At 40.4% G+C, this 13898-nt stretch overlaps 3 protein-coding genes across 3 annotated transcripts; 1 reads left to right on the forward strand and 2 right to left on the reverse strand.

Annotated features, from left to right (window-relative positions):
• Positions 1-306: 306 nt before the first annotated feature.
• On the reverse strand, positions 307-2007 carry LOC103394686 (transcription factor jun-D). The gene has a single exon (XM_008332106.3). It carries the CDS (start codon positions 1450-1452, stop codon positions 637-639), a length of 816 nt encoding a protein of 271 aa, XP_008330328.1. The 5' UTR covers positions 1453-2007; the 3' UTR covers positions 307-636.
• Positions 2008-6125: 4118 nt separating this feature from the next.
• Positions 6126-8879, reverse strand: lsm4 (LSM4 homolog, U6 small nuclear RNA and mRNA degradation associated). The gene is made up of 5 exons (XM_008332096.3): positions 8738-8879; positions 7575-7616; positions 7317-7415; positions 7024-7204; positions 6126-6884 (listed from the first exon to the last, which is right to left on the reverse strand). The coding sequence occupies exons 1-5, from the start codon at positions 8738-8740 to the stop codon at positions 6781-6783; spliced, it is 429 nt and encodes a 142-aa protein (XP_008330318.1). The 5' UTR covers positions 8741-8879; the 3' UTR covers positions 6126-6780.
• Positions 8880-9045: 166 nt separating this feature from the next.
• ddx49 (DEAD (Asp-Glu-Ala-Asp) box polypeptide 49) lies at positions 9046-13167 on the forward strand. The gene is made up of 13 exons (XM_008332084.3): positions 9046-9332; positions 9713-9836; positions 9926-10011; positions 10105-10226; positions 10591-10778; positions 10851-10991; positions 11143-11218; positions 11340-11416; positions 11532-11629; positions 11885-11959; positions 12193-12281; positions 12415-12486; positions 12711-13167. The coding sequence occupies exons 1-13, from the start codon at positions 9218-9220 to the stop codon at positions 12897-12899; spliced, it is 1452 nt and encodes a 483-aa protein (XP_008330306.1). The 5' UTR covers positions 9046-9217; the 3' UTR covers positions 12900-13167.
• Positions 13168-13898: the final 731 nt, after the last annotated feature.

Below are 13898 nucleotides of genomic sequence, written 5' to 3' on the forward strand. Positions count from 1 at the left end.
GGCCTGGATTTAAATTCCAGTACATTTCTTTGGTCAAAATGATTAGAAAAATGAACCCTGTTGTTAACACAGAGCCTTTTAGGTCGAATTGTGTAACCATAACCAAAAACCTAACCCTTTTACAGCACGGTATATGAAGGTTTAGTGTCAGATAACAAACAAGCATATTTGAATAAAAATGTATTTATTTTGATAGAGCCTTTTATAACTCATACTGTAGCAGAATTTTTTTTTTAAATAGAATAATCATTTTTAACCAGTGCACATACAGGTAAAACAGGCTTGTAAATAATAAGAATGTCTAAAGCAGAACTTCTTTATTTCGGCATAAATCTAAAAAAAGAAAGAAAAGACAATCGTTGATGAAAAACCACGTTCTGTTCACAGAAGCTGACAACTGAGTAGATTTAGGCAGCAGAAAATTGAATTGGAGGAGAAAACGTGTCCAGTGAAGCTGCCGGTCTGATGAATCTGTACAGTCTCTTTAACCGCTGTGTTGAGATGTTTCAAAAACTGATCGGTGAATGTAGAATTTGTCAACAACAGCACACATCTGGGCTGCATCACAGAAATAAAAACGACACCTATGAGGTCTTTAAGCTTATTTTTTGGTCCACAGCAACTCTGTCCATCAGATTAATGCACCTGAACCTCGTGTGGCAGCAGCTGACAGCCGCTGTTCACATGGCTCAGCACCTTCTCCTTCAGCTGGGCCACCTGATCCCGGAGCAGGTTGGCCGTCGACGCCAGGTCGCTGTTCTGGTTCTTCAGTGTTTTCACCTTGTCCTCCAGCCTGGAGATTCGCTCCAGTTTGCGTCTCCGACACTTGGAAGCCGCGATCCTGTTCCTGAGCCTCTTCCTCTCGGCTTTAATGCGCTCCTGGGAGTCCATGTCGATGGGGGACAGCGGGGGACTCTCCCCGAAGCTTTGAACGTCGGGGACAGTCTGAGGTTCCTCTTTCAGCGGCGGCACCGGAGAGAGCTCCGGCTGCAGGTGATGAGGCGGGAAGGGAGCCGTGTCTGTGGAATAGTTCACGCTGGTTCCCAGTGGTACAGAACCGTAATTGTTCAGGTTTGTGTAAACAGGTAGGTCCGGCTGGAGAGTGACCGGGACGAGGTTGGATCCCAGGTCCATGCTGCTGCCGCCGCCGACGCCGCCGCTGCCCTGCACCTCCGCGCTCAGCTGGTTCTGTTTGTGGAGATCCTCCAGCGCCTTCACGAAGCCTTCGGCGAACTCCTGCTCGTCCGTCACCGGTTTCGAATAGAGAAACTGGGAGCTGGTGGGCGTCGTGGTGACCATGCCGTTGGACTGGATGATCAGCCTCTCCAGCTCCGGAGAGGCCAGCTTGAGGAGACCGAGATCCGGGGAGCTGAGGATGCTGTCGGCGTCGCGAAGGTGCGGTTTAAGATCCGCGTCGTCGACCAGGTTTAAGGTAACGTCCTTCTTCATCATTATCTCCGTGGATGAAACGACAAGTGGTTCGGCTCTGTCCTGTCTCACAGCAGCGCCTTTTCCATAACCTCACCAAAATAAACCCTGGTGTGAAATCTGACGTATAAATATTTTTTAACTTTAATAAAATTGTGCTCTATCCTACTGTAATGCTCTGTAATGTAACAGTGAGGCTGGTGGAGATGTTCAGCTCCTGAGGTGACTGTGAGCGTCATGAACGCACCGCCTCCAGCTTTTCTAACCTCGCACCTTCCATTGTGTCACATCAGAGCGACTGCATTGGGCAGTGAAAATTACGTTTTCCAGACATTTTTATGAATAAAGACTAGAGATGAGAAGAGAGGAGAGAGGTCTCACTCCGAGCCTCAATCTGGAGACCAGTCAGGCTACACGGGCAGCAAGAGTTTTTAATTACTTTATCACCGATAGATTTACCTTTTGTTTAAGGAACCCTACGTAGTTTTTTTCTCACACACACACACACACACACACACACACACATATATATATATATGAAAAAAATATTTTATAAACTATAATTCTCTTGATTATGTGATTATATACTTATATACATTTTTTACACCGACCGTTAATAAACGTTATAAGTGTTATTTCGCAGTGTGTCCGTGACGTTTTCGTGAATTAGCACTAAGCTACTACAAGCGATGTTTATTTCAAGGATAAACAGGTTCACTAATAAATAAATAAAAACTGAGCTTTCGGTTTTCGAGGCGGATTATAATTTTGATCATTTTCCGGCTTTAGTGAAATCTCTGCCTGCGAAAATTATTACAGTACTTGTTTCTCTCTCCTCCGTTATCTTCACACACAGTCTTTCGGGCAGTAAAGGGTTACACGGATTAGGTGTTTGCGTCAAAGGTAGGTCCTAACCATCACCGCACAGCATTCCGCGGGTGGATCACATGACAAAGACTGTGATGTCACATTTACGTTGTGCGGAAATAGGGGTGGGTGGATGAAAACCACCGGAGGATAGATATTTTTGTCTAAAAGCTGAGTACTGAGGGAGTGGGAAGGTAAGATTGAAGCTCAGAGAAAAACAGGTTGGCACTTCCTGGTAAAGGATCCACTGCTCTCTGCCAAACACTCTTCCATTTCCTCTTCACTTCATTTTGATGAAGAGGTTTCTGTGTTATTATTAATTTGATCACTTTAAATTCAGTTCATGAATCCACCAGTGTCCAAACCTCCGGTGTTGAAAAAAAAAGAATTAAGACAAATGATAGTGTTTGTTAGTATTAATTATGAATTATTAGTATTAACATTGAATTACGAGTTATGAAGTATTGTAATGTTGCCTTATGAACATGTGCTTAAAATACATTGTTCTTTGAGGGCTAACCTTTAGTGTTGGTGCTAAGCTAAGCTTTTATTCATGCCTGACGCTAATGACAACAGAATGTGAAATTTGACACGGCTCCTTAAATGTCAGCTAATGTCTGAGGTTTGGTATATTCTTAAAAAAAAAAGACGAAAAAGCAGGTTTTCTACTAGGAGCCTGGCACTGATTCATTTCATGTCAAATCTAATTTGACTAACTGCTGATTTTCTCAAGTTTCATTTTGATGCTAACTTGAAACGTAATTCCATTTTTTGGCATAGCAGCATATATGTGATTGTACCACTGTGGTCTGTAAGAACAGCTGTTGTGCAACAGACCCAGGTTGATATCATTGATTCTGAATACTAGTAGTATCTGTCTGTAATAGCAGTAATACTCACTGCAACCCACTGAACCAAAACAAATTGACTATTCAACAGGACCGTTAGCCATCATCAGGCAACAACAACAGGACCAAAGAGAAGAACCACCTTAGATGTGACTCACGTTCTACACAGCAGTACAGACACAGTCAGTTATCCTGAGGCCAAACGTACCAATCACCTTCAGACATGACAGTCACGCCAAGCTTTACTACAACTTCCATCTGACTCATCAGTGTTGACACACAGTTTAAAGGGTTAGTAGTTGACACATATTTTACTATGTTCGTTTGATGAGTAATAAAGTTACTTAGTTATGATATTCAGCAGCAGAATATGTACTGAACCCACTACACTGTGAGTACTTCATGTTCTCATGATGATACCTCATGTTGATGTGAAATGGTAGGTCAGTACGTTGGTCACTAGGTCAGATGGATGAAGAGATAGATAGATAGATAGATAGATGGATGGATGGATGGATGGATGGATGGATGGATGGATACATTAACTCCACACATCCCAAACACTGATTGTGATCCAGTTTTGGTTTGACATTAACATCAAAAGATCCCAAACTGTTCCTAACAACATATCAAATCTGTCGTATACAGCTTGGTACAAATGTCCACAGCTCGGACTTCCTATTATCAAAAGGAGACTGATGCTGAAAGTAAATGTGCAAAAACAATAAAAATAAAAAAACACTGACATTTTGACTCATATCAAAAGTCAAAATTCTCCAAAAATGAGTCAGTGTGATCTCAGGAGGAAACTAAGGTTTTCAGCAGTGTGTCATAATGTGATCAGCTGCCAGGAACTGTTGGCACATGTTAGGGAACAACAACTCAGGTTTGACAACAGTGTCAACAAAGCATCAACAAATCAAAATGTATATCCTCCAAGTAAAGCTTAATTCCTGTCACAGCCAACACATATATGTCATGTTACAGTGTATTTACGGTGGAGGATGTTTGACTGGGGAACGTGGACGCAATCAAATCCAACATATTTCTCATCGTTTAAAACAGTTTATTAATTAGTTGTTGCTAGTTGTCGCTTGCACTTAGTGTAGTGAACCATCAGGGAGACGCTGTGCCTGATGCCGTTTTTTTACATTTATTGATACTGACTGACACACACAATATTAATCATAAATTTGAGTAGAATATTATGTCGATTAGACTACACCAGAGTCAACATACTGGCTAAAATGCAGCCCCAGATTCTAACAGAGCCTTCTCCATGCTTTACAGAAATTTCCCAATGTGTTAAGACACACTACAGCCGATGTTTTCAATCACTGGTCCGTGGGCCACATGAAGCCCAGAAAAAAAATTGTAGTGTCTCAGTCACTTTTTTGAGAAACCTGAAGAGAACACAACTAGAGAGTAATCCAAAGTTTCTACAGTAGAACAGAGTACTACTGTAGGACGAATACTTTTCAATACATGTACAGTATGTGTCTAAAACTGGTCCAAAAGTTAAAAAGACCATAATTATAAAGGGCTAAGTTTATCATTTCACTTTGTGTACCAGATCTTTAATGGTAAAATCATAACGCTGCAGTTGTCGAAGACCTCATTTGACTGTAAATGTTCTTCAGCAGACTCTCTTTTCAAAACGTGCTACAGATTGGTTCAGCAATTTTGGAAATGTCAAAAGTATGATTTCCAAAGCACCAACAGGAAGTAAAATTTACGGTTTCATTTTGACAATCCCATAATCTGTACGTGAATTTGTGCTTATTTCCTATTTCTGACAGTACAGACCTGTGTGTCCTGACACGTCCTTGTTTCAGCTACTGATCTGAATCACAGACTGAAGCCACGGATCTGTGGCCTGTCTGTAGAAGAACCCTCTAACTCCCACTTCAAATAAAATAACGACGGATGAACTGAGAAACACACACTGCACCAGATACAGGCCTCGAACCTGAAATGTTTTATCATTCCAATTCTGCCGGAAAAGTGGAGAGAAGCAGCTGACTGAGGGGAATAATGATGAGGAGACAGTGATGTGTTTTCCTGGCAAGCCGGAATTTGAAGTGAGGCCATAAATATGCTTTGTTGTAAAAATAGGCTCATCTTCCCAAGGGAAGTGATGACGTCTGCAGCCTGCCTGCATCACCAACCACAAGTCAACTCCGTCCTCGTTAACACTGAAGGCAGCAGGCGCAGCAGAGAGACGGAGTGTGGGGGAGCATCAGGGATCACCATGGCAACACTGAGCAATGACGTGTGACTGAGTGACGGTAGGAGAAGGGAAGAGGGCCGATTGGCTGGACACGGGCGTGCATGTGAGAGGCAGAAACGTGTAGGTGGTAAAGAAATGGAGGAAGACTTGGCAACACGGTACTGAGAATACCCCCCCCCCCCCCCACTACACACACACACACACACACACACACACTTACACATCAATCACAGCGACTTCAGACCAAATTCAACTGAATTAATAATACATTCAGTTTCATGTTGCGGTAAAAAACAAATTTTAATCAAAACAAAAGAATTAGATTAACACTTCATTAATTCAATACTGACGTTTCAAATCAAAGTATACAAATTTACCTCATACATCGGTTTTTAAGGTCATTTAAATAAACTGACGGTCATTAATCTGTATCTGTAAAAAATCGCCTTCCTTCAATATTTGATATTTTAATACTGCTTTGAGTTATTCTGTGGTTTCCCGTAGGAAATATTGTATCTAGTCGCAGATACAGTACAAGCAAAAAAAAAAAAAAAAAAACGACCACCATTATAAGGAGGCCCGACGTTTTGACTAAAAGCACAACAGTGCCACCCGCTGGACAACCATGCAGAAGACACGTGCGGAGCAGATCATTCAAACAGTACAATAGAAGATACGGACGGATAAGGTGTATTTTTGACTTAAATGTACAAATTTGTTTAGATTTTAAATATAATTTAATACAATGGAAATGCTTTAACAAAAGTTGTTTTATTCTCATGCAAATAAACAAGGTGTTTTGTTACAAAAAGTCCAACAGACTTGACAAATGTTGGAACATTTGACATGATTTTTTTTTTGTTACTATCAAAGACTCATCTGAGCAGAGGTGAACAACATCAGAGGAAGGATCCACATCTGGAGACGGTGTGTTTGCTGTTAACCTCATTTAATGTACAGCAACACAAAGAGTTGAAAACATGAGTTTTATCACAAACAGCAAAGGAATAAAAAGCTAATTAACACATAAAACATATTACAGAGGGCGCTGTTGCTTTGTCAGACAAAACCATGTAAAAAGATGAGGGGAAAAACAAAACAAAACCAAGAGCCTCATTCCAGTGTACCAAATGAAGACAAGCCATTTGTTGAAGCATTAAATAGGTGTGTGGTAAATGAACACAAGTCTCTGAGCTCTGCTGAATAAGCTGGCTGATAAAGATACTTAAAAAATAATAAAAATTAGTGCACAGCTTTTATTAAACCCTCCTACTGTGACGTCTGCAATGACCAGTCGTGACAGAGATTTAAACACAAGAAAACACCTTTTTCTTCATGAAGTAAAGGATAAAAAACAAAAACGTCTGTAAATAAAAAGAAGTGCTGCCGATGAGCCTGTGTTTTCTGTCAGTGCTGGTTCTTCATCCCCTGGGGTTTGCCTGGTTTCTTATCCTGCTGTTGCTGGCCCCGGCCAGCTCCACCCATGCCTCGCCCACGACCACCAAACACACCTGCAGTGGCACAATTAGGATTGATAAAAACATATGTAACAAATCTAGACCAGAAAGATTCTCTAGGAAAGTGTGTACCAGCAGAGAAGGAACATAAACAACAGATGACCCTGGTCAGCAGGGAACATTTTTCCCTCACCTCTGCCAATGCCTCCCCTTCCTTTGCCCTGCTGTTTGTTTTGCTGAGCGCCACCACGACCACGTCCCTTTGACAACACCTCCTCCTTTACCATATCAATGATCTCATCCGGGATTCGCAAATACTTGATGGTGCTGCCTCTGATGTAACACTCGGGCATCCTCCAGAATTTATCTCCATCCTGTTAGAAAGTTAAAAAAAAAGTCAGAACATGCAAAACTAAAATCATATCCTGTCCTGTGTGCATGTAATTATATCTATCTTTGGTAAAAGTATAGAGAACCATGGTCTACCCTGGAGGTGCAGATGACTTCTCTCAGGTTTATGTTCATCCAGTTGTCACAGCTGACTAAGTGACCGTTATACGTCTCTCCATTCTTCAGTTCCACCAGCTGTTAATACAGATGTAAACGTTGTTAACAATGTGCATGATTTTCAAACCTAAAGCAATTGTACGTCAGAAGAAAAACTGTTTGATATGTATTTACTCATTTGTATGCTAAAATATAAACAACACATTTGCCAAAGCAGAAGAAGCTGTGTCTCCTCACCATAGGATGATTTTGGGCAGTCTTTAACAGAGATAAGGGAAGCTGTAAAAATAATTGCAAAGAATTACAATTACAAACAAGAATCAACTTGATATTAAGATATGTTTCAAATAGAGAACATTGTAAAATCTAACTTTATTTAAATGTTAGGATTAATATTTGACATAGCATGCTTATAGTTTTTTTTAATCCAACAATATCCTGTAGTATTCAACCATTACTCTTGCCCACCCCCCAAAAAGCAGGTAATTGTTGTAGTTTGTTTTTCTTCTCTTCCTAGCTGAGTGCAAATTAACTTTGCTGATCCAAGCTAACTTTTGAAGGAAAGTGTTAGGTATTTACTTTTTACCATCTTATTGTACTACAAGTGCTATGCAAAGTGAGCAGTTACTGATAAAACACCACTGTGCTTGTAAAACTTAGTCATTGTGCAAGATCAGTACCAAGAAGTGTTTATATGTGAAGGAAATACCTTTTTTTCCTCTTCAAATGCCTTCCTTAAAGTCCTTCAAGTCTCTGCTGCATTCCAAACCTCAGCCGTGGGAGGATTTCGGGTAACTTCAATTGAGATAATTGTCGGAACCACTGTCTCCTGGGATATTTTATAAAACTAACCCAATTTCACGTAGACTACAAATTATAACAATTAGAATGAACGTTTCAACGTCTTGTTAGAAACTGCTTCACGTTGCACAGCACTTGCAATAATATTTTGAGCATAATGAAATATAAAAGAGCACACTCATGTTTGAAAGTCAAGTCATGTTTGAAAACAAGGATGTGATGGACAGCTCAATGTATGTTTTGTTCTTTCTGTATATTATTGAGAATTTCCGAGACCCCAAAAAAGAACCCACATTTTGAAAACCGGCTTGTTTATTCTTGCCTTGGATATAGGTATTGCATCTTATTTTTAGAAAGAAAACTTTAAAATACCTGTTACAGGTGATTTGTTCTATTACTAAACCGCGCCAAAGCAGCATATTCAAACACTGATTCCGACGAGCATTTGTTAAAGCTGCATTTTCATGTTAGCCTTATTAGCCTAGCATTGTAACATAGTTAAGTACTATAAAAGCCCACTGGTTTATCATTGAAAGAAATATAAAAAACAAGAAGACAATTGTAAACGTTGCGGGTTCTAAAAAAGCTCAAGTACTCACCATTGTGGAAATAGACGAGTTTTGTCTGCGGTGTTTAAACACGATTGTTGCCTCCTATTGCTCTTCTCTTCTCTTCTTCGGTTCAAACGTGTTTCCGGCAAAGTAATATTCGTAGTGAAACCTGGTGCCACCTACAGTCAAATAGTGGCAGCTCTGTTTGTTTTAATTAAAACGTAAATTGTCAAACGCCGCATCGTTTGGGATACAGTAGGAGTAATAAAAAAAGTACAAACATAACACACACACTGTAACAGCAATGTTATGATAGTCTTTCAAAGGTACAGGGAAGCAGCGCTGTCACAATTTAGGAAACAAGCTTGTGACGCGACGCTGACGTAATAATAATGCGACCGATGAGATAACACACGAGGACAGTTCGAGCTTTAGACTACAACAAAGTTGGGATAATTTCGCCTATTGGTCTTCTAGAGCAGTAACAAACACGCGTTTTTAACCCCGACAGAGAACGTCTATGCCACCATGTCTGACTTTTCATCGCTGGGTCTGTCGGACTGGCTGATAAAACAGTGTCAACAGCTGGGAATCAGCAAACCCACTCCTGTACAACAGAACTGTGTGCCTGCAATTCTGGAAGGTAAGTCATAATACGTGCCTGCAATTCTGGAAGGTAAGTCATAACATGTATTGTCGTTGACTGCGTGAAATGCCAGTCCATATTCAGGTCTACATCTAATCTCTTTCTACATTTATCGTTTCACATCGTTAAACGTAATGAAAAATCGTCATAACATTTATTTTTCGTTGCATTTCTCATTAAAAAAAATCCAAGCGGTAATAATTTAATGTAATTATTGGCCAAAATGAACAATAATCTCTTAAAACTGTAGTTACAAGGTCCGGCCACACGCTCCTTGTATGATTGGATTAGTTTTTGTATTATTTCTGTTTTTGTGGTAATGTTTAGTTAGACCTGGATACAGAGAAAACAAATACATTACTCTTTTTTTAACACAGGTCGAGACTGTTTGGGCTGTGCCAAAACAGGAAGTGGAAAAACAGCAGCGTTTGTGCTGCCGGTGCTGCAGAAACTCTCCGAGGATCCGTATGGAATTTTCTGCCTGGTACTCACTCCCACCAGGTCAGTGCGGTGCAGCAACAAGTTCATAGGAAAGTTTGCCTTAAGTTTTTTTTTAGCCTAGATGATAAGATAAATGTGATGTCATGCAGGGAGCTGGCCTATCAGATTGCTGAGCAATTTCGAGTCCTGGGGAAGCCCCTGGGTCTGAGGGACTGCATCGTTGTTGGTGGAATGGGTGAGAACATCCTTTTCTTTACTATCTATGATCTTCACTGACATCAACCAGGCTTGAAGCTGCACTGACAGAGATGTTTGCTGTTTTTGACAGATATGGTGGCCCAGGCCCTGGAACTTTCCAAGCAGCCTCACATTGTTGTAGGGACTCCAGGTCGATTGGCCGATCACATTCGCAGCTCCAACACTTTCAGCATGAGCAGGATTCAGTTCTTGGTGGGTTTTTAAGGTTTTCCCATGTCTAGAAAATACTCATAGATTGTAGCTTTTTATATTGGAATGTCGCACATCTTTATGTAAGTCAAGAAAATAGATGGAGATTATTTCAGAATCAGAAATTACTTTACAAAGTGAAAGAAGGTGGTTAGTTCAATCCTTTCGAAATGTAATTTGTCAAGATTTTATTTTGGAGCAACAGGGGCCGGTGGAGCCTCAGAATCTCCACTTGGGAGGTGGTTAGTTCAATCCTTTCGAAATGTATGTCTCAGAATCTCCACTTGTTCAAAGGGAGGGTGGTGGGGGATTGACCAAAAAAGTTTGAAAAACACTGCTTTAATGTTTCCTTGCGTTTGTCGTTCAGATTTTAGATGAGGCCGACCGACTGTTGGAACAGGGCTGCACCGACTTCACCAAAGACCTGGAGGAAATCCTTGGGATTTTACCCGCCAAACGACAGACGCTGCTGTTCAGTGCCACACTCACAGACACACTGCAGGAGCTGAAGAACATCGCCATGAACAAGCCTTTCTTCTGGGAGAGCAAGTCTGAGTGAGTAACATGCTGCATTTGGGCTTTTTTGTTTTTTTTAAACAAAGGTAATCGTTATATATTTTTCTCCAGAACACGAACAGTGGAGGAGCTGGACCAACGGTACATCCTGACCCCAGAGAAGGTGAAGGACGCCTACCTGGTCCATCTGATCCAGACGTTCACTGATGAACATGACGACTGGTCCATTATCATCTTCACCAACACATGCAAGTAAGAACAGGAGAAGAAGTTCAGATGTGTAAGAACAGGAGAAGAAGTTCAGATGTTTAGAAATACATAATAATATATTTATTGTTGTACAAGTAAACATAACAAAACAAAGTACATTTTTGGTTGATGATTATTTTTGTTACTTTTTTAGAACATGTCAAATCCTCACCATGATGCTGAGGGAATTGAACTTCCCGACCATCTCCCTGCATTCCATGATGAAACAGGTAAAAATATATGTGAAAATAAAGTTCATAAAACAACAAGAGTTGTGTTGAGGTAATGTTGGAGAGAAAACGTTAGCCTTGATAAATGATGATCACAGACTAAACCTCTCTTTCTGTGCAGAAACAAAGATTTGCAAACCTCGCCAAGTTCAAGGCCAGTGTCTACAAAATCCTGATCGCCACAGACGTGGCTGCGAGGTGAGAAACTTCACCGAGCTACCTGGCTTCAAAATCATTTGACTTAAGAAAATTCCTGAAAAAAAAAAAAACAGCCTGAAAGTTGTCATACAGATTTGTCACTTCTGACCAACAGGGGTTTGGATATTCCAGCTGTCCAGGTCGTCATCAACCACAACACACCTGGTCTTTCCAAGATCTACATCCACAGAGTCGGACGAACGGCCAGAGCAGGTGGAGTGGACTCACAGATCACTCTGTTCGAGTGAATTAGTTTTAAGATGAGCTTTAAGATTGGGTTTTAGGTTGGGCTGCCCAAATGACAAAATTAACTGACTGATTTATCGATTAATTGTGATTAATCATGCCCAAATGACAAAATTAACTGACTGAGTTATCGATTAATTGAGTTCAAATTCTAATTAGTTGACAGAGCTAGTTTGAAGTGAAAGCTGCACTTACATGACCTGACTGTGTGTTTCTCTGCAGGGAGGAGCGGAGTGTCCATCACACTAGTGACGCAGTACGACATCCACCTAGTCCACTCCATAGAAGAACAGATTCGTAAGTCATACGGACACAAAAAAAAACAGGTTAATAATTTCAGGAAGAAACGTCTGATATTTAAAATAAACCTATTTGTTTATTTGGGCCTGTGGTTATAATTATACTGAAGCTGTAGGTTAGGATGTTTGACCTTCCTGATTACGATGTCCAGGTGGAGGGCAGGGTTGTCAGGTGGTGTTTGTCTGTGAATGTCTGATAAAACCTGAACTACAGCTCTTGTGTTTCCACAGAAACAAAGCTGAAAGAATATCCGGTGAAGGAGAAGGAAGTCCTGAAGATCTTAACCCAGGTCAACGTCACCCGACGAGAGTGCGAAATAGTACGGACGCCTTTTTTTATTCTTCTGTTGTTTGAGGATCAATCTGTGTCTGTTTAAGACTGTGTGAAGAGTGTTGCTCTTTGTTACCGTGGTGACAAATGTCAAAACTTAAACCTGTTTGTGTTGTTTGTAGAAGCTGGAGTCGACCGACTTCGACGAGAAACGGGAGATCAACAAGAGGAAACAGATGATCTTAGAGGGAAAGGCAAGTTGGGTTCTCCTAAAAATTAAACATTGACATCATTTTTATCAAATCAAGTTGAAGCATCATCTAAAATAAATTATGTTGAATTAAGTGTTATAAATAAGGTGGAAAAGTTCATTCTGTGTGGTTTTACATTTTTGATCCCCAACATAAGAACTTTGTCCAACTAAAACATCCAACCCTCGGTTCTACGTTCCTGACGTGTTTTTCCTGAACTTTTCCAGGATCCAGACCTGGAGGCCAAGAGGAAGGCTGAACTGGAGAAGATCAAGAGCCAGAAGAAGAGGTTCAAACAGAAAATCCAGGAGACCATTGAGAGACAGAAACGTGGACAGTTGAAAAAGAAACTGAAGAAGAGAAAAGAAATGAAAAAGAAAAAATCTGCTGAGGCAGCAGCGTCGTCAACATCGTGAAGCAGCAGCCAAAACAAATGTACATACAAGTCTGATTATACTGTGCAATAGCTAATATTTTTTCTCTTTTTGTCAGTGTGAGCACATACATGAATAAAATAAGAACAAGCCGATAACTCGACAGCCTTTATTGATTTAAGTGTAACAAGGGAACCATGGTGTGGTGATGAAGTGTCACTGCAAATGAGATCCACTGTGTCAAACAGGTATTTACATCTAACCTTACGATGCAGAGAATCAAGTCTCGGATGCAAACGTGTCAAACAGATCACAACTGAAACACTTCCTGAATGATTAGCGATGGCTCAGGTGGGGGAAACAATAGAATCCGATAATAAAAAAAAGTTTTTAAAGCTCTAACATGAAAAGTGAAAAAGAATTCATCGCCTGATGTCAAAGCAAAAGCAGGGCTACTTCTAAGTGGATTAAACACCGACGTCTACTCACAACATGATTGTCACGTGTCTGCTGAAATGGGAAGCAGCTGAGAAAGGATAATGGAGTACATTCTTACCGTGTTCAAAAAGCATTTCTGTTCGTTCTTTTTTTTTTTCTTTACAGGAGAAGTTAAAAAACTAGGCATCCTCAGAGAGTCCGAGGAAGCGATAGAAAACTAAGGAAAGGAAACGGCCAACGACTCATTCCTGTTTCCTGCAAGTTGTTACAAAAATAATCAAAATGACAGAAGAAAAACAACCTCTAAATGACCCCAACAGAACAGAACAGCACGAAAGAACACAGCAGCAAATCAGAAACAATAGCAGAGTTAGGGATAACTTTAGGGTTCTCAGTTCACCAGTTACAGGTTCAATAATTACAAACAAGAGCTCTACGAGGATATATATCTAAATATATATGTATAATTAAGGTAAGGCGGCACAAATCGAAAAGTCCGCAGAAGAAATTCATCCAGCTTTTTTTTTTAAAAGGAAGGTGGCTTTTTACCTCATCTTTAACACAAGACTCTGACCTCTTTAACTGACCCTGATTTCAATACAA

The sequence above is a fragment of the Cynoglossus semilaevis genome, chromosome 2, assembly GCF_000523025.1.
Source record: "Cynoglossus semilaevis isolate Cse_v1.0 chromosome 2, Cse_v1.0, whole genome shotgun sequence".
Lineage (NCBI taxonomy): Eukaryota > Metazoa > Chordata > Actinopteri > Pleuronectiformes > Cynoglossidae > Cynoglossus > Cynoglossus semilaevis.